Source organism: Rhineura floridana, chromosome 2 (assembly GCF_030035675.1).
Source record: "Rhineura floridana isolate rRhiFlo1 chromosome 2, rRhiFlo1.hap2, whole genome shotgun sequence".
NCBI lineage: Eukaryota > Metazoa > Chordata > Lepidosauria > Squamata > Rhineuridae > Rhineura > Rhineura floridana.
Genome location: NC_084481.1, coordinates 88,694,449 through 88,721,367, shown reverse-complemented (window position 1 = coordinate 88,721,367; position 26,919 = coordinate 88,694,449). Strand labels below are relative to the sequence as shown.

General features: G+C 40.0%; 1 protein-coding gene across 2 annotated transcripts in view; it reads right to left on the bottom strand.

Moving 5' to 3' along the window:
- XRCC5 (X-ray repair cross complementing 5) overlaps positions 1-20,061 on the bottom strand; it is a 52,537-nt gene extending 32,476 nt beyond the window's left edge. Inside the window, exons 1-10 of one of the 2 annotated variants that reach the window (XM_061609218.1) lie at positions 19,884-20,061; positions 16,097-16,210; positions 13,462-13,645; positions 12,075-12,123; positions 10,599-10,721; positions 8,175-8,363; positions 6,570-6,684; positions 5,820-5,958; positions 1,860-1,972; positions 961-1,023 (exon numbers count right to left, since the gene is read on the bottom strand). In XM_061609218.1, the coding sequence (XP_061465202.1) occupies positions 961-1,023; positions 1,860-1,972; positions 5,820-5,958; positions 6,570-6,684; positions 8,175-8,363; positions 10,599-10,721; positions 12,075-12,123; positions 13,462-13,645; positions 16,097-16,210; positions 19,884-19,898 (1,104 nt within the window). In that variant the 5' untranslated portion in view covers positions 19,899-20,061. The other variant, XM_061609219.1, reaches the window with a different exon arrangement.
- Positions 20,062-26,919: the final 6,858 nt, after the last annotated feature.

Here is a 26,919-nt window from a genome sequence, read left to right as displayed (position 1 = left end):
TGGGAACACTTCTGTTTTGAGCCAGCATTCTGACTTAAACCTGACCTTTTTACCTCGTCAAAAGCAGTGACAGTGCACAACACCAGGAGACATATTAAAGTAGAGCACTATCATATCATATACTGTACCAATATTTCAAAATAAGAGGTGACTATATTTAAAGTTAAGGAACAAAAATAATAACACCCCGTGATATTTCTTCTCTTAAGTTCCTGTTTCTTATTATGTTAAAACTGGAAGAGGTTCCATTTCAAAATTTGACTATGATAGTAGCGTTGGGTGTCAAAAGGGCTACAAAAGGGGCACTTTCTTGATGCTATTGAAGGAGCTTGGAAGAGGAGAGGGAGAGGTAGAAGCTATAGAAGAGTTGGCTTGAAGAAGTGTTTTTCCTATTTCCACGGCCTCAATGCTGCCTTGCAGGTGCTGTAACATCCTGGTCTAGGCCTTGGACAAAAAATCTGGTATTCTCCAGATTTTTGTGGCCAAGAGCAGCAGCAGCTGAGACTCTGCCTTCACCTCTTTGATGCCTCAACAGTCCTGCTATGGGGTACAGTCAGAGCCTTGTATGCGAGAACCACTGGGAGAAAAAATGGAGACAAACAATCAGATTGCAATTGCACCATGACACTTACTGCTATGAAATCAAAGTAAGATCTCATCTCAATGAGATCAAAGTCCAAAGGGAACATCCAAGCTGTGATCTCCCAATGCTGTTTGTTGAAACAGTCTAGCTGCATTCCCCTCACAGCTTTTTATATTTACAGCTTTTTATATTTGCTTTCTTAAAACATTAATGTTTAAGGAAAATACATTGGTCTATGTTCCTGTAGTTTTCCCATTCATAAGCTTTCAACAAATTTCACATTTAAAAAAAATAAACACAAAAATGCAGCTTTTGATTCAAAGAAAGATACAGAAACTCTAATCAGCATCGAGCTTAAAAAGGTTAATTCATTTCACCTCATCGTCCTTTGCCGCAAAGACTTTCAGAACCTGGTTTCCCATGTAGCGATGTCTCTGGACCTACAAATGAATGTTTCCAGACAGCTTTGATCTATGCAAGCACCATTTTGAACTATTTAAAGGAACTGTCAAAGAAATATGCAAATTCAGTTCCACACTTGAAAGGTCAAATTATAGTGTTGCTCTTATATTCCAGTAGATTTAAAAAAAAAATATAGTTGCTAAAGTCTCTGCGCTGGCTAATACTTTGAGCTAACTTTAAATCCACTCATCACTCAGCTGCCCACCTCATACACTCTCGTTCACACAAGCTCATCTATCATCTTCTTTCTTCACCACTGTTGCTCCCATCGTGCCTTCTGCCATGGATTAAAGAAATTTGCAGTTCTCTGTGCCCAATTACCAATAATCTCCAAGTTACTTCTCAGTGTTAGTGACTCCTACTTTCAGGGGGCTGAGGAGAAGAGGGGGTTGTAAGATGAATTTGGGCTCCACTTGTTCTTCACATCTACTCAGTTTTGAAGAAAATTGAGTGAATGGGACGTAGCCCCAAATATGCATAAGACTGCAGCCTTAATTTCACTGTCTATTTATTTATTGCATTTATATACCGCCACATAGCCGAAGCTCTCTGGGCGGTTTACAACAATTAAAAACATTAAAAACAAATATACAAATTTAAACCATTAAAACCCACACATGCAAACATCCACTTCAAGTGAGCTGTGATGGTCATTCAGTGTGTTAGAAACTAGGAACCGATACTCCTTGCTACAGTAAATAGTCAGCTTATTTGCAACTTGTTTGTACAACCTCTTTTGGCTGGGATAAATTTTCAAGTCAAGTGAACAGCCCTGCAGCAGCTGAACAATGAGCACTTCTCCAAGTTTACATACCTGAGATGATCTGGTGAACCCCAAGACAGCAAAACATTTCCCATCTGTCTTGTATTTCATCTGTTCCTCGTCTACTTTAGAGAAAGGAATAATATCGCTCCCGTAGCGGAATCCTGTAGAGTGAGAGAATCACTTCCTGTGTTAGTAAAGCAGGGTGGCCCAAACATGGGACCCTAAATGGAAAACAGAAGAGGATTGGATAACCTTGCAGGAACATACGGATGCGTGGGATGGAATTGAACTGACCCTCCCATTTCACAAACTGGCAGCAGCTAAGGGCCACATATACACACTGCCGGGAATCCCTGGCAGCAGAAAACTCCATGACCAAGGGTGCTTCCAGACAGGGGCATAATATTGTAAATGGGTCATTGGCATCAGATTTTTTAGCATATTCAATTTTCCCCATGAAAGTGTAAATCCAGATTAAATTGGGAAAATATACAAACTGGCACGTTTATGACAATAATGTCATGTGGATACTGCAAAAAACTTGCATGCATGAAGAGTACTGATTCCACAATAAGCACCCTTTGAGGAGCACCTAGAACTGCTAAAAGCCTATTCTATATGCAAACCATTGGTATTTAAGGCAAAAGAAAAAGAAATCACTATTTGACCACAGTTTGTCATTATAAGAATGGGCCTACATGAACCTCAGGCTCTTTATTTGCCTGCATGGGGAGATCAAACACTCCTGCTCTCACTTTTGAACTAACTAGAGACGTGAAGGCCCGGGGAAAAAAATGTTTTTTTCCAAAGCTGTTTTTGGGTTTTTTCTGGAAAATTGAAAAAAATAAAGAAAAAATGGATTATGGAATATTTTATTTTAGCATGATGAATAAAATGTTTAATTGAATCTTGGTCCCCCCCCCTTTTTCTCAGTTCTTTTTATGGGAATGTGTGCTTTATGTCTGCTTGACACTGTGGAGAGCTAGTGGAGACACAAATAATTTTCTTTGTTATTAATGCTGATGATTTCTTCTATTTTTATTTAAATTATTTTTTGCCTGCTCCTCATAAACTGGCAAAACGAAAGAGGTTCCTTACAGTTCAGGTGTTCCTTACAGTTCAGGATCTTGTAGATCCATTTGTTACAAAAAAAGTAAAAATTTAAAAAAGTAAATTCAATTTGTAATAATTGTTTGAATAAAATGTACTTTTAAGATACCAAATGTGATTTGTATGCCAAACCAACTTGTACATAATTACATTTTATGTTCCTGAAGTAACAAAGTGGCTCTCAATCTGTAAAAAGTGCTAATATTGCATTTTTTTTTCAATTTTTCCAAAGATTTCTGTTTTTTTCTGGAAAACCCCCAGGAAAAAATTGTTTTTTTCCATGGCTTCTAAGTTTCTGGAAATTTTACATCTCTAGAACTAACCACAGCTCTCTGTTCTGTATGAATTCAAAGAACTGTGTTTTGTTCTCACTGTAGTGAGAACAAACCAGATTATCAAACCATGGTTCGACACTTCAATCAGAACAAGTTCTCTGCGTTCAGAAGTAACGAGGAACTGGTAGTTAATTCCAAAGCAAGTCTTCCTGAACACATGGAGGAGGAGGAAGACAAGGGAGTGGAAGTGCTCAAGTTCAGGGTTCACACAGGCTTGTTGTTCTAATGATAAACCATGACTGGTCATTAGGTTTGAGCCACAGAAAAGAAAGAGCTAAACAGGGGCACGAAAAGAGGTAGAATAAGAGATGTGAAGACCGAGAAAAAAATGGAAAGATTTGGGGGGGAACCCAGGGTTTCCCCCAATTTTTCAGAAAAAACAACATAAAAAGGTTTCAGAAAAAAAACTGTCCTGACTTCCGGGAAGGGTGACTTAGCCTGTGCCTGCTTTTGAGACGGGCTCCTGCCTCAAAAGAAGCTTATTCAGATATATCAGTCAGTTTTTTCTTTTTTTTTTGACTGATTAAACTTCTCCCGGGTAGGGAGAAACGAAGAGATTAACCTCAAAGCCTACTTTTGTTGGGACGACCAGATCTCATTAATTTATGGGACGAGGTCCAGCCGACGAAGGTGGGACGGATTTTCAACAGCAATCTCTATCTGATAAAGCGAACGTTCACCTTATCTTCTAAGAGAGAACGCACTAACAGGCAAGCACCCTTCTTTCTATATTTTTCTTTTACTTGACTTAAATTGTTGCTGTTTAAAAGAGATTTGCCAGATTGATCGGTTTTTGACATCTCACTGGGGAGCCGTAACTTCTCTCTGCTACGCACTAATTAATAGCTTATCTCTGTTTTTGTTGCAAAAAGCTGTCCTGGATTTGCATTCTAAAGATATACACAGAAGAGGGATTTCTATTCCGGATTTTTATTTTGAAAAATATTATACTGTTTTGAGACTACTCTCTTTTTGGTCTATTTTATTTTGACGAATCTGTTTCTTGACGATTGCCATTAATTGTTTCGATCCTGGGAACTGCATTTTGTTTACTTAACTATTGGAGAGATAAGGCTGTCTGCTCTGTTTATACTGTGATGTCACCAAGTTTGGAGTATTAACCCAATTGTTGCTGAAATAAGAAGTGGTTTTCCTATATTTTTCTTTTAAAATGGCAATTAAGAAAGTGGCTGAGAATCTGGAAATAACTATGTTTCAGAAAATAATGGATGAGATTGAGATAATGAAAATTGAATTGAGTAAAATGAAGCAGGAGATTAAAGATATAAGGGTCCCTGTGAGAGAGGTGACCCTGGAAGGGGTCCCTGTGAGAGGGGAGACCCCGGAGATTGGAACAGGGGTCCCTGTGAGAGAGGAGACCCTGGAGACTGGAATAGGGGTCCCTGTGAGAGAGGAGATCCCGGAGATTGGAACAAACGTGGAACAGGAACAAGATTTGGAGTCTATGGACTTTAGAAATAAAATCTATTGTTTGGAACTCAATGTTATCTCTGAAGAAATTAATGAAGATTCTAGAGATAAAGTTATCAATGGCATGGACTATCTTCTGGACTGGAATGATGTGATGGAGCCCAATATAGAGAAAATCTATGGAATTAACTGCAGCCATGTGACAATGGAAAAACTTTTAAGAGATGACCCAGTGTATTTTGAAAAAAAGAACAGAGATATGATTTTACAGCAGTATTTCAGCAACCTATTCAGAATGGATGGCAAGAAAATATTTGGGATAGAGGTAATTCCCATCAGACTCTTACTATATGACTATGGCTTTGACAGCAAGATTATTATGGAATACTGATAATGGAAGATTGGATATTGAAATTACTGGACTTAACAAGACTACTGAAGATGGAAGATGGAAAATGGAATTACTAGAGATAATAGAACAATGGCTATTGAAATTACTGAACCTAACAGATTCTGATGTGATGGATTAATTGAAATGTTTATTTTGACTATGGTTATGACAATAAGATTATCATAATTAGTAATGAGATGGATTAATCGATATGCTTATCTGGAAAAAAAAATTGATAGATATATTTCTTAAAGAATTGAAACCTCTCTTTGACTTTTTGTGGAAAGAATAAAGTAATGTTTATGAGATTTGATGATTAAGTAAGATAACTACTGGAGGAAAGTGATTTTATAATATGACTTAAGAGACAGGATTGTTATATATTATAGACTTATAACTGATTTGATCTTTGACAAATGGGAAGTCAATATTTTACTCTTTATTTTTTATTTTTGTTTTTTTTTTCTTTTTTTCTTTTTGTTTAACTATTTTTGATTTTGTTTTTTGTCTTTGAATGTTTTACGATTTTGTTTTGTATGTTTTATGAAAATCTGAATAAAAATTATTGAAAAAAAAAAAAGAAAAAAAACTGTCCTGTTCCCCCCACCCCCCTGGACTTATTCTGCTTTTTTTTGCTGGGTCTTCACATTTGTAGGTAGAATGAGATGTTTCTAATAAAAAACATGCTAATTATTTTACAAGATCACAGCTTCCTCTTAGTGCTCAAAGCAGAAGTAATACCTTGAATAACATCCTCTTTCTGCACTTCTGTTTCGTCATCATCATTCAAGCAATAAACTGTTTCTCTCTGAATATCATCTCTTTTTAGTGTCTTGGCTTCTATAACCGTCCAAGTTTTTTTCACTTTCTCTTCAGTGAGCTTGACATAAAAAATTAAGAGATAATTTATTTAATGTTAACATGGGAATGATATACTAACTGCAAACAAGTTCTAGGTCCCCCTTCCCTTTGCCAGGTAGGAGACAGCAGTCAATTTACACTGCACTACCAAACTTTTCCCTGAGAACATGACATTTCCTTCTCTACCCACCACTAATAGTGCCAATATTGACTCAGCTTGCAAACATTGAAAAAATGCCTGGAATTTGAGGTACCCAGAATTATGAAATGATAGTTATTAACATTCTAACTGCCAGTGACAGCAAGAGGCAAATTGCAGGTCTAGAAAGTTGTACTGGCCCTAGATAAAACTGTGTAAGTACAGTACATTTCACCTGAAAGTATGAGAAATTCTCAAAGACACATAAGGAAAGTAATAATTGCCACAGAATTTCTCCAACTGTCAACCAGTGGTTTCCACAGGAACAGGAGTTTCAGAAACCAGACCGTGTTTTATGAAAATTGACCATATTCTATCTCTCTATTCTACAGCTAAGTTACCCCTGCTATGGTGCCTCCCTTTTATTCGTATCAGTGTGTCCAGCAATGCTAATACTGAGGTAAAATGATAAAGCCGTCTTCATAACTTACTGATTTATAGGCCACAATCCTTATAGGCAAGTTAGAGCCAATCGTGAGCTGGCAAGGCCAAGCCATGGGTTTCCGTTCAACCTTCTTAAACACTGAAAGACGCTCCAGGCTCTCTCTAAATGAAATAACACAGAGAAAGCTATCTGGTGAACTCAGTAAAACATTTTACAAATTGCTCACAATACAAGAATTTGTTTGTTTTAACAAAATTATGGTATAGAAAATTATCTGTGTTTAGGTTTTGGATAGGCCACATGTAATTTCTCAGGTCTACACATTAAAGTATTTGTCTCTATCTGCTGGTTCACAAATGTTCATCACTGACCTCCTATTTCACCACCCAAAACAGATGCTTTTCAATAGACTGTTCACACAGCCATATACGTCATCAAGTGCAGGGCAATCAAGTTATGTGCAGTGAATCCCCTCTGTGACATTAAGGTTAACAACATTATGGCATTTATTTTCCAGGGATTTAAAAATAATTCTGCTGAATTCTTACATCACTTGAAACTCAATTCTTGCTGCACCACCACAGATGTAACTAGGGTGGAATGTGCCAACAACACTAGTACAATATCACAAAACATGGCATTATACTAATATTGCAGCAGTTATACCAAAAGAAACTAACACAGTATTTCATTGAGCAGTTGCTTTTGTCCCAGCCATGAAACACACATATCTGAGAACCCCAGCTAAATAACAGCAACCGGATAACAAGGTACAGGGGAAAAGAGGGAGCGCTGCGTGCTCTTTTGGCCAGGTAAAATCTACCCACGCTGTGGAACTTGTTAAATAAGGAATGTCTGCCTGGCCACTTCCTTAATATAACTGCACTACCAGATTACCTTTTCCTTTAAAAGGCCTTTGCCAGCACTTCACAGAACCAATAGTGTTTCTTTACTAGGGTGGTGGGGGTGGCTGGTGCTTACAGAGCCATGACACAGCTGATGTTTTTATGATTGTTGGTTTAACACTGATTTTATTTCATTAGGCTCATGTTTACTTATTACATTTATGAATCACTTCCCATGAAACTTCCCAAAGGGATTTAACAATAAAAACATAAACAATAAATACATATTTGGGATACAGATGTTTTGTTATAACTATATTTAGGGGGTTGGGGAGAACAGCTTGTCATTTCTAGCATTACTTTCCTTGTACTGTATTTATGTGCTGCTTCCTGATTTTGTTGTGAGGTGTTCATACACATACACATTTCTGGCTGTTAATGTACCTTCATTTTAATGTTGTATAGTGGCTTTAGGTGCCTGCAAGCACAGAGGCACCTCCAATATGTTAAATAAATAAGTGTGCCTCTCTTGCCAACTGCTATTCCCTTCTCAAATCACAACACATTCCCACACATCTCACTGCTATTTAGACATCTGGCTTGTCCTAGTAAAGTTCCAACATAATGAAAAGGGATTACTCCTTTTTCTTTCTCCTTAATGAAATTGCAATTAAAAATCAATAAAATAAAAATGGTTACTTCTAAACAGCCCAATTTATGCAAAAGAATGTCTGTGGCCATGAAGTTTACTTTTATTTGGGGGGGGGGTTAAGCAAATAATGGAAGCAGAGATAATTCAAGGTTACCTCAAAGTGTAAATGTCCTCCAGACCTCCTTCTTTTGCTAATGAAAACATAAGTTTCTTCACCATCTGAAGGCCTCCCTTCTGCTGCCCAGAGAGCTCCTTCTTTGGAAAAGAATTTTGGTGTCTACTGGAATGTGGACCACAGGCCTCATCCCCCCTTCCATCTTCGTCATCCGCTGGAAATGGCAAGCTAAGAATAAAGTTAAGAGTAATTTCAACTCATGCCCCTCTCACCAAAACAGCTACAAATCAATTCAATGACTTTTATTTTTTCCCCAAAAGGAAAGAAATGTGAATTGACACTTTACATCCTCCCTTTATTCTGATACATGTTCAAATGTCATTCTGAAGCCTTAACAAGCAAGCCCACACTGATGCTTATTTTTTTGCCACACTATTAGTCACTTGTGACATGACTAGCTCTGTATAGGTTCAACAAGCTCCAATGTTTGAGTATTCATAAATAAAATTGACGTATTTTCCTCTGCACAGATTGGATTAAGAATTTCGCATTGTGCATCCAGGTGATGTCATTGTAATTTATATGTCAACAACTAACAGTCAAATACACATAATGTTAAATGCATATTTTTATTAAAACAGCAGCTGGGGGGCAGTCAGAATCAGAGCTGTGATACGCGGGAAAGGGGAATTTAATCCCTTCCCCTCACAGGGGAGTGCTGATGAAAATTGCTCCCTTCCCCACACAACTATTTACCTCAGGAGTGAAAAAGTTATTGGGTCCAACAGCGGTTTTCCTGAAGAGGTGGCAGCAGGAAAGGGAATATAGTTTCTGGGAGTGGTAGGCAATTTTCATCAAGACTGTGATGTGGGTGAAAAGGGTAGCTCCTCCTCCCCATGTGCTATAGTGCTTATTGCCTTCCCGCCCGCCCGCATGACTATTAAGAAAAAGACAGAAGAGGAGACATGCATTTCTCATGGTGTGTAGTTTGGCCTTGATCTAACAATAAGAGGATCTAAAGAATGAAGACGCTCATTGGAAAAGTCAAGCCTCCTTGTCTCATGAATTTCTAAATTAACTGAATATCCAAAATTGTCAGTGCTTGCTTGCTTTCTGTGGGACTTCTGTGTTCTGAATTTCATCAACTGCATCTCGTCAATTTTTGCTGATGTGATGTGAGCTGAATGAATGCAGTTTTCTTTTTCATCTTCTAGTGGGTATGAGAATCTATACACACTTACCTGGGAGTAAGACCCATTGAAATTAGTGGCCTTACTTCTGAACAGCAGAACAATCCTATGTATGTAATATACCCAACTGGTCGTAGTATGGCCAAGGCAAGGAGTGGTGACGGTAGATGAAACTGCATGCTATTTGTAGCCACCTTGTCCATTTTGAAGCATTGCTGTTAACTATATACCATTATTGTTACTGGAACATGACTCATTATTTGTTCCTAATATTGCTTCCTGAAAGCCACGTATTTTCTATACTTATATTTTACTCCAGATTACAAGTCACAAGCTATAGTCTTTTTCTGAATACGTTAACAGTGCAATTCTAGCCATGCCTACTCAGAAGTAAGTCCCACTGAGTTCAGTGGGGCTTAGTCCCAGCTAAATGGAGTTAGGATTGCAGCCTAAGACACAATCATAGAAACAAAGTTCCCAAATGGCAGTTGCCTGTATGCAGGCCTATAACAGTTAAAGCTATATGTGTTCCTGCACAAGAGCGGGGGGGAGGGGAATAGAAATGTAGCTATGAGTGAGCAGAATTTAGGCCCATGAGAATCTCAGCTATTCCCCAGCCCACAAAGCCTTTTAATATGGCCTACCAGCCGCTTACTAGTCCTCAGCAATGGCATCAGCAGCACCAGAAGAAAAGCTGTCACCAGTCTTCCTACCTAAGCCCACCCCGCTCTTCAGACTGAAGAGAGGTTCTGCCTAGCTGAGTGCTATGACAGAGATGAAAATAATTCTCCCCACAATTCCTCAGCTGATTTGTGTGGATCAAGTGAGGAGCAGGCAATGCCTGCGTGTGCACCTGTGATTGTGTGCCTTTGCACACCGGGGGGGGGACAGATCTTGTCCCACCACCTTTTGAGTCTGGTTCTGCCCACTTTTGGGATAGGGCCCTCAACAGATTCCCTGTTCCGCTGACAGATGCCTTCCATCAGCAGAGGGACACCAGTTGGATACAACCCAGAGCTTTTATGCTCAGAGTTCTTTGAACAAGATATGCAAAATAGGCAAAATGTGCAAATTGACTTTATTTACATTTACATAATTTTTGTAGCTTGCAAAATTCAACTACTGTATGAAGGGAACACGCAGCCCTGCTCACAGGAAGCTGCAGTGCCTATCTGAGAACAGGCAGCACAGCTAGAGACTGGAGTAGTGGCATCCCCCCTTTTCAGAACAGGACAGGGTAGTAACAATACTTCCTAGATCTCTCCATACTCACAAAAACTGAAGTGAAATCCCAGTATTCTTCAAGTTAGCAATTATAACATCCAGTTGATCCTCACTGAAGGGACTACTGAGGTCTGTAAAAACTTCAATGTGCCGTTTGTCATATTTTTTGCCACTAAAGAGAAGACAAAAATAAAATAGTTTCAATAGCAGGTATTTTGACAGCTGAAATATTTTGACTTCTTCTTTACACAATGCAATCTTATACTTCCAATAAGGCCACATGTGATGAATATAAATTCACAGTCAACATAAATATATTGGTCATGTTTTGACATCACACTGAACCATAGTTTAGTGGGATGTGAATGAGACTAGGTGAATCCTGGTGAGCTTCAGGCTCGCATGCTCTCTCCTCCTAATCTCTGGTAGAACTGGGAAGCATGCACAGACTTACAAACTGCGGTTAATCTTAACAATGGTTTCTTTGAAACAATCCAATTTCAAACCGTGAATTTTAAGTTTAAGGTTCTGGTGAAATGCTAAACTGTGGTTAATGAAAAAGGACTGAAAGCTTTAGAACTCTTTCTCACAGTTGTGCCAGAGGAGGACATAACATAAGGGAAGCACACAAGCCCAATGTTCACCTAAGCTCATTCACATCACAGTAAACTACAGTTTAGCATGACATTCAAATGAGACCCAATAAGTCATAGTCAAAGTAGACCCATCGAAATCAATGGACTTAGGTTGTTTAAGCACCTGTTCTTACATGCTACAAAATGAACTAAGCACTGCATCCCACTTGCTGTCAGTCAATTAAAACCTAGAATTTTACACTAACATACATCTTAGTATTGTGCTGGTGAACCCTCAGGAAACAAAGTGCCCAATTAACCTGGTCACAACTTCATAAACCATGAAAGGCTTAAATAGCTAAAGTTCAATAATAAAAATAAATGAATAAACAGAGCAGAGTGGCAAGGGAAGCCCAGCCTTTTTATTTTCAGCTTGCTGTTCTTGATATGAGAAAATGTTTGTTCATCTAACAATTTCCAAAGTTTGTCTCAGTGTGAATATCCACTAATGCTGATTGAGGGGTACTACCACTTCCTCCACTAAACTAAAGACAACAATGCATTTTGACCTGAAGGATAACCCAAAATAACCTTATTTACGAAGTTGCCTGGGAACAAGCATGGAAAATTTTATCTTGTGAACACTTTGAGTTATATTTAATTAAGTCCTATTCAGAGTAGACTAAGTAAGACCAGCTTTGAATATCGCCCTTTTTCTCTTGTGGTAAGTGGTCCGCATCCTTCAGTATTTCTTTATTACCTTGAAAAGAAAAGCTCCCTCCTTTTGTCAGTTCTACATTCTTTAAAAATATTCACTACGGAGCATTTTTTTTTAAAAAGACAACACCTCTCCCAGTAACATAATGTCCCAGCACTAAAATGGAGTTGGATCCATTTTCAAAACAGAATTTCAGAATTCTTAAAAGACAGCCATGGGCTGAGATACTTACATTGTTTCCTTTTGAAGCAAGTCCATGCACACAATAAGAGCATCTAGAACTAAACACGTTAAGGAAACAATTCAATAACAAAAAACCTAATTTGCTACATGCTGGTTAGGATATAACTACTATACAGTGCTAGCAGTAATAATATTTAGCATTTATTGCATCTAAAGTGTTCAAACTTATCTCAAAAATCCATAGTACAGCCCTGTAGGATACTGCAGATTTGGGGAGAGGGCTGAAACAGAGAATATTTAAATTCTCTGAATTCTGCATATCTAGCTATTATTAATTTTTGCTTCTAAATCTTAAGGAAAAAGGAACAACAGGAAAGCTCAAATCATAATCAATTCAGTATGATAAAATAGCATATATATTCCACAGAGATTGCTCAAGGACATAGGAGCTCTGATGCACAAACTGACCTCCCCTGTCCAGAGGTGCCCCCCTTCTTTATATCAAAGGCACCACCTCAGCCTCATCGACATAGGATGCATCTGCAGATTAAGGCACTCCATTAAATTTAACGATGGTCCACACACATGCAGGAGCTCCGTGTACAGGCCTATGAGTCTACATGAAACTCCGAAGTGAGATGATACGAGCTAAGCTTCTGTTAACAATCCAGTAAAGAAGTTTACATGCCTATTAAGCTAAAAAATTAGCACTTCTGAAGACCTCCTAAATCAAGGGTGGGGAATCAAGGATGGCTCCCAGTTTGGCATGCCAGGCCGTTTCCCCCCAAACCGTGCTCAACTGCTCCACACCTGGCATCATATTATGTCAGAGATGTGGCTGGATTGGCTGCACGGCCAAGCTCCCTGTGAGTAGTATTCAACAACTGCATCCCTTCAGTGCAAGAACTTCTACTTGCTCTCCTCCCACCATGTGCGCCCAACATTCTCCCCAAATCTGCTACAACGGATTTAGGGGGCATGCAGGGGGAGGAGAGAGAGAGAACATTCTATTGCACAAGGAGAATGTGAAACTTAATTCTGCAGAGGGTTTCACTGCAGAAAACAGGATTTCAGCTGATGGGACATAAGTTCAACCCTGCTGGATGGGCTGAGAGACTGAGTTCTCCTGCAAAAATCACCCTGCTGAGCATCAGGGCTGGCAAAGTCCCTTGTGCTGCAGTTCCCAAGCGTCTGAGAAGTTGTCTTGTTGTCAACATTGTCGGGCACTGGGGAAGTGCTGCACAAGGGACTATGGCACGGGGCTGGGACAGATAGTGATCTGGCCCACTAGGCCAAAAATGTTCCCCTCTCCTGTCTTAAATGACATGGGGCTCTAGCATTAATTAACATGGCAATTCCACAGTTACAATACAAACCCCCAATCTTCCATGCAGCTGTAATCTGGTGAAAATATTATCAACATTCAGAAAGGATACTGTCCCCTTGTTCAGAGCCAGGCTGAATCACATTTTGTATGTCTTCCAGCAAGTCAAAATCCGGCATCATCAGGTGTCTATGCACAACAATATGCTGATATTGGTTCCCGGTGGCAAGACTATTTGCAGTGTTCTCTGTGCCAAATAAAACCAAGGAGATTTCATCTTTACTCTCAGCAAACACCTGGAGATGGTAAAAAGATGTCAGGGTAAATACAAAGTGATCAGCATAAACTATACTAGCAAACCTCAAACTACTATAGACTCATTTTTCCTACCTTATTTACATCATATATAAAACCTATTTAAATTATATTTTAAGCTTCATGTTCAGCTACCAAATTGTTACGGGGACTGCAAATCAATATATGGGAACAATTCCTGAAGCTAAAAAATGCCATTAAGGAACTTTGCCACCAGTCATTCAAGAGGTAGCTTTACATGTTAACGCTTTGTCCTTTATATATTGAAGTAATATAAAGGACAAATAAACAAATGTACCATATGGATTAATGAAGTGGAATGCATTATCGGGAGGGATCACATTTTCCTGGCCTCAATTGCTGTGAAGTTCTATATTTCTGCTATAGATGCAGAACTTCAAGGAAAGAGGTATGACTATGAAGGAAGACATGCACTGCTTGAAACAGATTATAAACCACAGGCAGGCAACCTACAGCCCATTTCATACGTCTCCAACTGCCTCATTCTTCTAACTCATCCTATTCATTTTCACCTTATTTTTCTTGGCTTTTAAAAGTGTCTTTCCCCTCTTTCTATGTAGTCTCAGAACAAATGGCAGTATTTTATTCAATTAAAAAAACACATTATTATATTTTATTTACTTTTTTCCTGATAGTATGGTTTGGGAAAAAGAAGTTCTTTCCCCAGCTGACTGAGAACAAATTGGTAGGCTTTCTACTTAAGTCACAACAGAAATGCTATTACTTTGTTTCCACAACTATACAGCTATATTGGTCTGTTGTACAGATATATATGTATGTGTGTGTACTTGAAAGTAACCCCACTGCAGCCGGTGGGATTTATTTCTGAGTATACCTATTCAGGATTGACTGTATCCTCCGTGGCGCAGAGTGGTAAGCGGCAGTAACGCAGCCGAAGCTCTGCTCACGGCCGGAGTTCGATTCCAACGGAAGGAGGAAGTCAAATCTCCGGTAAAAGGGGTCGAGGTCCACTCAGCCTTCCATCCATCCATGGTCGGTAAAATGAGTACCCAGCATATGCTGGGGGGTAAAGAAAGGCCAGGGAAGGAACGGGCAATCCCACCCCATATATATGGTCTGCCTAGTAAACATCACAAGTTGTCACCCTAAGAGTTGGAAATGACTCGCACTACAAGTGCGGGGACACCTTTACCTTTTATTCAGGATTGGGATTTCTAATCTGAGGTAGCCGTGGTGGAAATTGAAGCATGGCAGTCTTTACTCTGGATTTGTTAACAAGTCTTGTCTCTGGCCCTGCCAGCATGCGGCCCCTAATAGATTAATCCTGAGGGAATGAGGCCCTTGAAGAAAAAAAGGTTGCTCACCTGTAATAAGCAAATGCAAGTTCCTTCCCCTATAAACTCACCATCTAGGAAGGCCACAGGCCTTGGATCTCTCTAAGCTTTCAGGTGCATACAATACTATAGACATTGCTAGCTAGCAACTAGCTTTCTTGGAGGAAGTCTTTGAGAAGAGCATAAGGGATAGGGGGCTAGCAGCTGAAAGTCCACCCCAAACAGCCTGCCAGAACATTCTGTTGCTAGAGATATTCCTCCATACCTTTTCACTTCTTGGATCATGACTGGGGGAGGATCAGGCAGCACCTCTTGAGGTCAGACTTGGCCCACGGCCTCCATATGCAGAACCCTTGTTTATATCAAGCTGAGGTTGCAACTAGACATTGCAAACAAACACGGTGGTGGTGGTGCTGGAAACAACAGCCCTGTATCAAGTTTGACCCCTTCCCACTTCACAGCATGTAGTGAAATTTACCCATGTTCTGACCAGGGGTTTAAGTCATCCAGGGGGTCTGGGGGTCTTAGACCTTTTACTTTTTTGGAAGCAGGGTCCCAGTGTCTCCAGCATTATGACCAATCAACATTAAAGGTGAATGTGTTAGCCACTGAGAAGAGTCTCCTAGCATGCTTCCTTGTCCTTTCCTAATGATTGCAGCCAATCAGAATGAAAGTAGGTGAGTCAGCCACTTACAAAACTCTCTTCAGTAACTAATACTCTCCCCTGTCATGCTGATTGGCTTCTAGGGATGTCTGTTGTTATGAGAGAAGGCATTAACAAGGATCTCGTTCTCAACTCAGCAGCAAAAAAAGGGTGTGTGTGTGGCTCTGACTATCATGAAAGGACCCTGCACTTCTGAATTTGCCACTATACTAGTGGTTCTAACATCTACACTGTGTTTCCTTGCCTCTGTTCCACAATGAGTGACTAACTTGCTACTGTCAGGGGTGGAGAAAACATGATGACATCACGTTGTCAAAAGCATGACATCAGAACAAGGGTAAGTTTATGTGAAAGGGAAGGAGAACAACTCAACACGGGCCTGCAGTCTGCAGCAACTGCATCTTTATTGTAACCTCTAGTGTCCCGTTCCCCCCCCCCGCCCATCCATTTACCTGTCGCTGCACAAACATTGCCATCACTTTTTTGGCTTGTTCAAAAGGAGATTCTTCTCCGGAACCAGAATTGTTCATAGAAAAGCCAACATCCATACACAGGACCACTGCTGCCTTCAGAAAGGAAAAGGTAGAATTAGAATTAGAATACAACTAGGTGACATCATACAAACACATATTTCTTGAGCTGTAACATTCTACACCTACTTTTCCCCACTGCAAAGGAAGCTGTGGAACCAATACAGCTTTCAGGCTACAATCCTATACCCACTTACCTGGAAGTAAGCCCAACTGAGTCTAATAGCTTTACTACTTTTCTCACAAGAAAAAATGAATTGGATTGTGCTTTGTCTCTACATTTGATTCTACCTATGTTGCAAAAAACACAGTTGAACAATAAACCCCTACACCCCCACAAAGAGGAATGAGAATAAGTCTGATTATCTTTGTAAAATGGCTTTTATCACCATCAAAATAAAGTGTTTAATGCAGTAAAAGTGAACATGGAATACTTAAATATATACAGAAAAAATAAACATATCTCTCTTTATTTAGTTTATTCAATCTCTTTTCACCTTAAGATAAGTAGATGAATATCTGCATATTTTGCAGATATAACTCCTACAAGGAGTTATTTACTAGAAACAACAGCAAATTGGAAAAAATATGCAAAATATATTTTAATGCAAATTGAAAAGAAATACATGCAAAAATATAGGCAAGGAGGAAATGGAACTCTAATTATGGCATATGACAAAGAAATTGGTGTTCTACGCAATAAAAGTTATTTTGGCTTTTCAAAGAGATCAATCAGTCAAAGAGATCAAAATGTATATACAAACTTCCAATGTATGTATATCTTGCTCTCTGCTCAACAGTAAAATTGGCTTATTGTTTTTCAGTGTGTTTTGCCACCCTAATCCTTAGATAATAGGGCAGACTAAAATCTAAAAGAATGAGCCAGCAGGCATTCTAATCCTTCATGTGATGAGGGAGAGTGTTGGACAATCATGCTAGCTCTGCCCCTATCCCTATTGTTATTGCCCTCCATGAGTTGGAGGGCTAACTTCTGAAGCAGGAAGCTTTTTCTACTCATGCTGGCTTCCCACCAATTTAGAAGCCTGATCTCCCCTCTGTCCTACAGTTTTTGATGGTTCACTCTCTCCCGTGCAGACCCCCACTCCTATATCTTCTCCAGAGGGTTAGGGGGCCCTCCAGAACAGAATCAGGGGGACACAGGTAGTGGCGGGGGGGGGGGGAATTGCCAAAAAATGTTGCCTTACCTATTTCACCATTGGAAGCCTTACTGTCAGCTAAGCAACACCACTGGATCCAACCCAATATTTATACCCCACCTTTCCTCAAACTGTATGAGTCCAAATTTTTGCTTTGAATCAGAATCCCTTCTCCTAAACCTCTCTTACATGGTTTTTATTGCATATATGTATGGTCGTTGTAAACAGATTTTTTATGAATTGCAGAATACAACTTTATAAATAAATACAATAAGCATATTTATTCATGTACGATAATCTGAAGACCTTGTAGAATTGTTTTGATTTTTTAAAATTGCATTTTAATTGTTTCTAAATTACATTTATACAAGTTTAACTGTATTGTAAGCTGCTTTGTGAAGACCTTTACCCATGAAAAGCAGGCTATAAATACCTAAATAAGTACATATTAATATTATTCTAGAATGTTAGGGCTGTATCCAATTAAATTGTCCCTTTAACGCAAGGACTTCTGCCTGCAAAAGGGGACGACTTCTTTCTCTCCTCTCCTTGTGCGTGCCTCCCATCAAATCAGCTCCAAAAGGTTAGGGAACCACCAGAACAGAGTTGCGGGGGAGGGCAGAGGAAGTTCTGTTGCACAGGCAGAAGTCCTTGCACTAATGGAACAACTTCAATGGATACAACGATTACAATCTGCTTTATCTTTTTAAAAAGTCGAATGGCTTACAAAAAATCCCTGTGCAATAAGTAAGGCACGGACATCACTAGTCAGTAAACTATTAATCCTAATTCAATACTATCAATTCATAACAGACCAATGTGTGTATAATTAAAAAGTTGTAAGTTACTGGCAGTAGCTTGAAATAATGATGGAATATCCTCTGTTCTCTATGGGGAGTAGCATTTTAAATTTAAGATCCCTTAAAATGTAAAGAATCTGAAATGTTACACAGAAGCTGCTCATTTTAAAAGGGATGAAATCAGCAATCGCCTACCCTGCAAAACAAACCAACAACAAACCAGAGCTCTGCCAGTGGCCCAGTTTTAAAGTAACACTAAGCTGTGGTTAATGGCTTATTGGGATTGAGCAGCAGGCTAGCCAGTGCATGCTGTCCACTTGCTCCTTCTTCACTCTTCCCTGGCATGAGTAGAAGCAACTTCCAAACTGGGATCATGGTTTGATTCTCGTGAATAAACCATAATTATGATGCCATGGTTTGTTCTTGCCTTGCTGAGCATGGCTTGGATGAAACAAGCAGCCAGGGCTTTATGGCTTGTTGCTCCTACTCATGGCAAGGGAGGAGCAAAGTGGAAAATATGCACTAGCTCACTGCTTGATCCCAATAAAGCATTAAGCATGGTTTATTTTGTGTGAACATAACCAGCATGTAACTAGTACCACTGTTTGTTTCAACCTCCTTGAAAGCTGTGGTCATTAATCTGTAATATAAGGCATTGCCTGGCTCTATATTCATAACTGCTAATGTAGATTAGGTTGCAATCTTTACTAACATAGAAAAGTTACACTCATCTTAGAGCAAATCCTATTGAACTCAGTGGGGCTTACTTCTGAGAAGACATGTACCATAGAACTTCCACCTTTATCACTAAACATGAATTGAGAGGATATGAGGGGATCCCCCACAATACTTTTGTAGTCACGTTGACTGTATAGAACAGTATAGGTAAACTAATCAACCCACTCTGATGGAGTGCTTCATGTTAGAGAAAAGCCCAGTCTTGCAGCTGTACACATTCCCGTCTTATACATGCACTGCATTGCACCTTAGCATGGAGTCCACTAATAATTACTTCCAATTTTTATACAGGGTGCATCCAGATTTTATTTATTTTTATTACATTTATATCCCACCTTTCCTCCAGGGAGCTCAAGGTGGGATACAAACATGGTTCTCCCCCTCCCAATTTTATTCTCACAACAGCCCTGTGAGGTAGGCTGAAAGGCTGTGACTGGCCCAAGGTCATCCAGTGAGCTTCATGGCAGAGCAGGGATTTGAACCCTGGTGTCCCTGTCTGACACTCACTACACTACTTTGGCACATTCTACCATACATCTACACCTAAAGAGTAGTAAAAATGTTATAAGATGTCACAGGACTTATTTTCGGTTATATGTATGCCTCTCGGTGAATGCTATTCGCCTGGAAAAGCAGGATACAGTACTTAACACAAAGCGTGGTGCTTATCCCAAGAAAAATTAATAATCTGCACTAACTCACACACGAACCTCACCAAGAACTAGAAAGCCCACTCTCACTCATAATTATACATTCTTCAAAGGCGACGGGAGGGAGAGAATCCAATCGTTAATCATCGTGCATAGAAGCATAATGCGGTGATATTATTAGGTGATGTTACGCAGGCAAAAGAGGCGGGTGGGAGAAGTTGTATTCAGTTCCTGACTCCTGAGTCGTCCTCACTCCCATTAGTGTTGTCAGGGTTACACACGCCTTCACTTGAGCATAGAAGCAGCAGCAGCGGATATTAACAGCGCTGGCGATTGTCTCCCCTAACCCGATTTCCCGCGTTACCTTAGCCCGCGACATCGTACAAACAGTTCCAGCTCTTCCTCCACGGCCCTGCTGCCTCTCTTCCTTCCGGAGTCGCCGTCAGTATCCGGCAGCTGAATCTCACCCGCCTCCACGCTGGTGTGAAGAAGCCCGACTGCGACACCTGATGGCCGCACCCGAGGTGTGGAGGTGATGAGAAGAGAGGCCGGACAGATCACGGTTAACAAGAGAAGAAGGAAAGGGAATAAAAAGATTAAGTCTCTCTCACCCATCCTTATATCCCCTTTGTGAGAAAAAACCATGTCTGAATAGAGTGATATGTTTTTAAAGGTTTACTCTGCCTCGGGGTTAATTGTAAGCTTTTTTTTCTACTGCGCAGCCAGCCAGCACAGTGCCTGCCCGGAACTAGTCAAGTAATTTCTCCCACAATATAGATACTATTTTGTTGTTGTTATGTGCCTTCAAGTCGACTACGACGTATGGCGACCCTATGAATCAGCAACCTCCAATAGCATCTGTTGTAAACTACCCTGTTCAGATCTTGTAAATTCAGGTCTGTGGCTTCCTTTATGCAATCAGTCCATCTCTTGTTTGCCCTTTCTCTTTTCCTACTCCCTGCTGTTTTCCCCAGCATTATTGTCTTTTCTAGTGAATCATGTCTTCTCATGATGTGTCCAAAGTATGATAGCCTCAGTTTCATCATTTTAGCTTCTAGTGGTAGTTGTGCTTTAATTTGTTCTAACACCCAATTATTTGTCATTTTCATAGTCCATGGTATGTGCAAAGCTCTCCTCCAACACCACATTTCCAATGAGTTGATTTTTCTCTTACCCGCTTTTTTCACTGTCCAACTTTCACATCCATACATAGAGATCGGGAATACCGTGGTCTGAATGATCCTGACTTTAGTGTTCAGTGATACATCTTTACATTTGAGGACCTTTTCTAGTTCTCTCATAGCTTGCCCTCCCCAGTCCTAGCCTTCTTCTGATTTCTTGACTATTGTCCCCATTTTGGTTAATGGCTGTTCCAAGGTATTGATAATCCTTGACAAGTTCAATGTCCTCATTGTCATCTTTATAGTTGCATAAATCTGTTGACATTACTTTAGTCTTTTTGACGTTCAGCTGTAGTCTTGCTTTTGTGCTTTCCTCTTTAACTTTCATCAGCATTCGTTTTAAATCATTACTGGTTTCTGCTAGTAGTATGGTATATACTATTAGCATTAGTATATGCTAGTATATACTATTAGCAGGTCTTTTTGTGTATGACAGTGCTTGCCAGTACTGAATACCGGCACCTTTCCCCCCCTTTTTTGCTGTCTATGCCAGCACTGACAGTACTTTTAACAAGATATGAGTACTGGCATATATATATATATTACCAAAAAATCACTGACTATTAGTATAAGGTTATGAAGAATTAAACGGAACCAGTATTTTTCTTTATTTTCTATTTCTTTTTATCTTTTCTCATCCTTTTTTTTTTTAGAAACTGCCTAGCTCCTTATGAAATCCCATAAAACTTACTTCACACTGCACATTTTTTGACACTGCACAAAATTTGTCTAGCTGCCTATTAGAATAAAACTTACTCTGCTTCTTTGTACTGTATAAGAAAAAGTTAGATAAGTTGTACATGAGTTGTGCAGTTTGTACATAATGTGATTTTTAAAGCCATTTAGGATATGCAATGTTATCACAAATAGGATGTTTCAGGCTGCAGTTCTATTCACACTTCCTGGGGAGCAAGGCTGGCGCCAGGCATGACTGGCACCAGCCTGCCCTGGGCCTGCAGCGCTCACCCCTCCTACCTTACCTGTCACCTCACATGAATGCCATGTATGCTGGGTGCACATGCATGCCATCAACCAAGATAGTGGGAGGGGCTTCCCTAAGGGGCTAATGCCCCTACTGTCATCTTGGCTGATGGCACACATGTGCGCTACACTACGCACGTGCATGCCTGCCATCAACCAAGATAGCAGGGACGTCAGCCCTTTTGGGAAGCCTCCACTGCCATCTTGGTTGATGGCAGGCATGCACACACAGCACGCACAGCTTCACAACAACTGGAAAGGTAGGTGAGGCGTGGGTGCGGGCTTATTGAAAACCACACAGTCTGTATGGAGGGGTGCCTGGGAGCTCCCTCTCTGTGATCTGCGGCAGGGTTGGGAGTCGACACTGCCATGGATCGCAGAACGGGAACGCTAACCCTCCCACCCTAAGCAGGGGCCCTTGGCCAGGGCCTGACCTAGTCACCCTCTGGCACCATCCCTGTCTGGGAGGAAGTCTCATTGAAGCCAATGGTTCTTCTTCTGTGGAGACATGCATAGGATTGCACCATTAATATCATAAAAGAGAATAAAGATGGGAGGTTGGTAAAGAATGTAACCTTTTAAAAAAGAAATCTTTTCACACACTGTATAACAGCAAGTCCAGGCTTGCCACCCCATGTACTCGTAAGGCTGCAATCCTATACTCCCACTTATCTGAGACTTAACTCAATTTTTATTTTTACTTTACTTACTTTACTTTAGATAGATAGATAATAGATGATAGATAGATATCCATCCTGCCCTTCCAGCAGGAGCCCAGGGCAGCAAACAAAAGCACTAAAAACATTTTAAAACATAAAAACAGACTTTAAAATACATTAAAACATCTTTAAAAACATTTTAAAAGCTTTCAAGACATCTTTAAAATAATTTTTTTAAAGGTTAAAAACATTGTTTTTTTAAAAAGGTTTAAAAACATATTAAAAAGCAATTCCAACACAGACACAGACTGGGATAAGGTCTCAACTTAAAAGGCTTGTTGAAAGAGGAAGGTCTTCAATAGGCACCAAAAAGATAACAGAGATGGCGCCTGTCTAATATTTAAAGGGAGGAAATTCCACAGGATAGGTGTCGCCGCCACACAATGAGGCTTACTTCTGAGTAGATATGTATAGGATTGCAGTGCTAACAAAGAGCCATGACCAGTCTTATCAGTTTTCTGATAAGGCATAGGTTCTGACAAAATGCCAGGGACAAACTTGCACATAAAAACTGTTCAAGCAAGTGGTCTATTTGCGTAACAGTGAAAATGGAAATGGACTGTCTTCAAGTTGATTCCTATTTATGGCAACCCTATGAATAGGGGGCTTACCATTGCCTTCCTCTGAGGCTGAGAGGCAGTGACTGGCCCAAGGTCACCCAGTGAGCTTCATGGCTGTGTGGGGATTCGAACCCTGGTCTCCCAGGTTGCATGATGCATGTAAACTCCAAGCTCCACTTTAATTAAAACAAAAATCACAGCTTTCTGTTTTTCTTTTCACAGAAACAAATTGGTGATCTCACATGAGTTTATGGCTTCCACATTACATTGCTCATGCAAGCATTCTTCTTCAAATCATCCAGTGGAATATTGAGAACTGACTGAAATAAACCCATAGGATACATGCGTTTGCCTCATTCATGAATTTACGTCAATAAATGTACACCTAAACGTCCTAGGCAAACTCTGGGAAATATAGCAGGATAAGGCATTGCTAACTATATAGATGTTTAGGAATATGCATGTTTATACAAGTTAACAGATGAAACCGCTACTGGAAATATAATTTCCAGAGGTTGGGCTCAACCGTTTTTGTTTTGATCCAGAAAGCTGTATTTATGTGCCTGTATTTATGAAGCTCACTGGGTGACCTTGGGCCAGTCACTGCCTCTCAGTCTCAGAGGAAGGCAATGGTAACCCCCCTATGAATACAGCTTACCATGAAAACCCTATTCATAGGGTCGCCACAAGTCAGGATCTACTTGAAGGCATTCCATTTCCATTTTTTTTCATTTATGATAAATTCAACTAGCAGGAACCTATTCAAATCCATTACTATTTTATTATTATATTTATATCCCACCTTTCCTCCAAACTGGTATACAAACATGGCTCTCCCAATCCTGATTTTATCCTCACAAGTTAGGTAAGTTAGGTTGAGAGGCTGTGACTAGCCTGTGGTTACCCAGTGAGCTTCATGGCTGTCTGGGGATTTCAACCCTGGTCTCCCAAGTCCCCGGCTGACACTCTAACCACTACACCACACTGGTTACTGCCTGTAGCATTCTAGCACAATACCAAAATTAATGTAAAACTTGTGTTTTTATTTTAATTCTCTTGTTAAATCATTTCTTCCTGGGTGGTCTAATTATCTGTGGTCATCCATGTTTGCAAAGTATTGTAGATGTGCTTCCATTAAATATATAAACAATTATGCAGCATTACACCCCTACTGTGTCCCTCATGGGATCTTGAAAATCTTTGCTAATAATGTAAAATGAAATGTTTACTATTGATCTTCCCCCAGATCTGGTGAATTTACATGGAACTTCTCTGCAGAATCCCTATCAGGATTCTGGTCCTACCTACATGGCCAAGTCCAGAAAACAGCATTGGAATGGTGCTTTTCAGCCCTCTTATGATATGAGGTGCCACAGGGCACTATTTTATCCCCAATAAATTTAATATCTATTCACTAATAGGCAAAAAACTTCGCGGTTTAAGAACATACCTATAGCCAACAGATATTTCTATCAAACTTTAAAAAGCAGGGAAATTGGGCAGCTATAGTGAATGCACCAGGGGAGCAGGAGACCTGACCTCCTCTCTGAGATATTGTACTACCCTACAAATCTGTCAAAATGCAAACACAATTTGGGTTGGTCTTTCACAGTCCAATCCACTTGCTGTGTAGCTTGGAAGCATTTGGTAACTTGTGCCTCTAAGCATATGGTGAGTCGTGGCAATACCTGCCATCTCCAAAGATGGAGAATTATATTTTTGTATGTTTGTTGGTGTTCTTTTTACTTTGCTTCTTTCCTGTGTTACTAATGTTTCTACAGACAATCTAATCTAGAAAATTTTATTTCCCTCATTATTCATCCTAGAAATCTGTGTTAAATTTATTTTTATTAATTTCAAATCCTTTTTATTGGTCAATGTCATATGATGGTGAAGACAGCCTTCTATGTTTCAAATTGGAGGTTATCTGCTATTTCTATTTTGGGTGCATTAACAGTTGAATCTGAAACTGCAGTTTGATGTAAAATCACACTGATCACAATCTGTTGCTACTTCAGCCATGACTCTAGCTGTTGGAAAAAAGAGGATGCATGTTTTCAGCATGCTATGTTTCAACCACTTCATTTAAGGCAAGGTGGGCATGGTCACTTAAAAACATAGAGAACACCTAGAATTTTGCTAGAATATTTTTCTCCTCCCACATGATTTCCTATAGGAAACTTCACTAAAATTGTAAAGTAAATCAGACATATTTAAAATGACCATTTGAACTATAAACTGTCTTAATAATGTTGCTTCCTCTCTGCTAAAACAAGATCAGCACAGCACGTCTTGTTTCTATTATTTGGGCTGATTGCAGGTGTTGCCACCACTCACCATAAGCTTAGAGGCATATGTTACCAATTTTTTCCAAACTACACAGGAAGTGGACTGCGAAAGACCAACCCAAATTGTGTTTGCATTTTGACAGATTTGTAGGGCAGTACAATATCTATGTAAGGTTTTGTTTTGAAATGAGCTTATGGGAAGCATCAGAATGGCATGGGGGTATTTTCAATTTAACATTGCGGAATGTGAATAATCTACGCTGGTTATAGTATACAGACACTCTCGTGGCTGTAGAATTCGAAGCAGCCATTGGGATATTTGGGTCAATGTGTCAGCATGACACTTATCTCTGTTTCTACACCATCTTAATCAGGAGATAGCATGCAGGCCCTGGACCAGTGCCTGAATGCAGTGGTGGGCTGGACGAGGGCCACTAAACTGAGCCTGAATCCTGGCAAGACTGAGGTGGTTCCAGAGTCTGAGAAATTGGTCAGTTGCGTGCTCTGGAGAGGGTTGTACTCCTCTGCAGGAGTAAGTACAATCTTGGGAAGCTTCTAGATCCAGCTATGGCACTGGAGGCCCAAGTGGTTTAAGTGGTTGGGGTTATTGATTTGTTACAGATCAAATTCTTCAGTCTGCGGAATTGGCATTTGTGCAAGTGCCACATAACATTCATTCTGCTCCTGCAAGGAATCTGGACCTCCCTGGCCATTAATATTATGCAGACATCTTGCAGTATTATTTTTAACAGCTGCTAAAAAATTTTTTGTTAAGGCAAGCTTGTCCAGACCTGTAATTTTGTTAGATACATTTGTTTTAAAACTGCTGGTTTTACTTATATTTATGCCTATTTCTGCCAGGAGGGAAGCACTAGATTAAATTGCAACATCCTTTTGCAGAGCATGCTATTCCATTTTATTAGAGAGAGAGGGAGGGAGGAGCCATGGAAACCTTGTAGTCCCAGAGGGAACTTTACCCATTTCCCTTCATTTCTTAAGGAAGATGCACTTGGTATCCTAAACAAAGCCTGACTTGAACAAGTTCAGCCCAGGGCTGAAGCGATGACTCAGCGAGACTGCTCAAGGCTAAACTTAATTTGGCCCTTTTCCAAGAGAATTTAAAAGAATAGGCCTCCTGTTGCATCCCAAGAAAGGACACATTATCTCAAGAGCTCTATCTGTAATGCTGCAGGGCACTGTGGTCCTGATCACAGTGAATGCATTCTGTCTACAGTTACCATTTCCCTTTTTTTCCCATGGTGGCATCCTTACAAAGGCAGGCTGAAGCTCAGTTTACAAAGCAGACAATGATGTGAACAATTATGGACGGGAATTTTGGACAAGTCATTCACCCTTCTATACTTTTTCCAGAACATCCAAATTCTTAAGACATAAGAGGGAGAGAGGGAAAAAACGTGTCATTTTGCAAGAAGTTAGCTGGACTAGACACAGGTTCCCAAACGCACTTAGGATTTTGAAAAGTGTCTCTTGAAATAAGGTATTTAAGGTGTTATACACCAGCATGAGATAGATTTGCTAGCTACAGAATTGCCATATCCAGAAAAGCTTTCCTTAAACATTTGTGAACTGCAGTGTAGACTGCCACCTGCTGCTCACCATTACTGTCTAGCAATTTTGGATGAGTCCCTATAGAGATGCATGTAAGTGCAC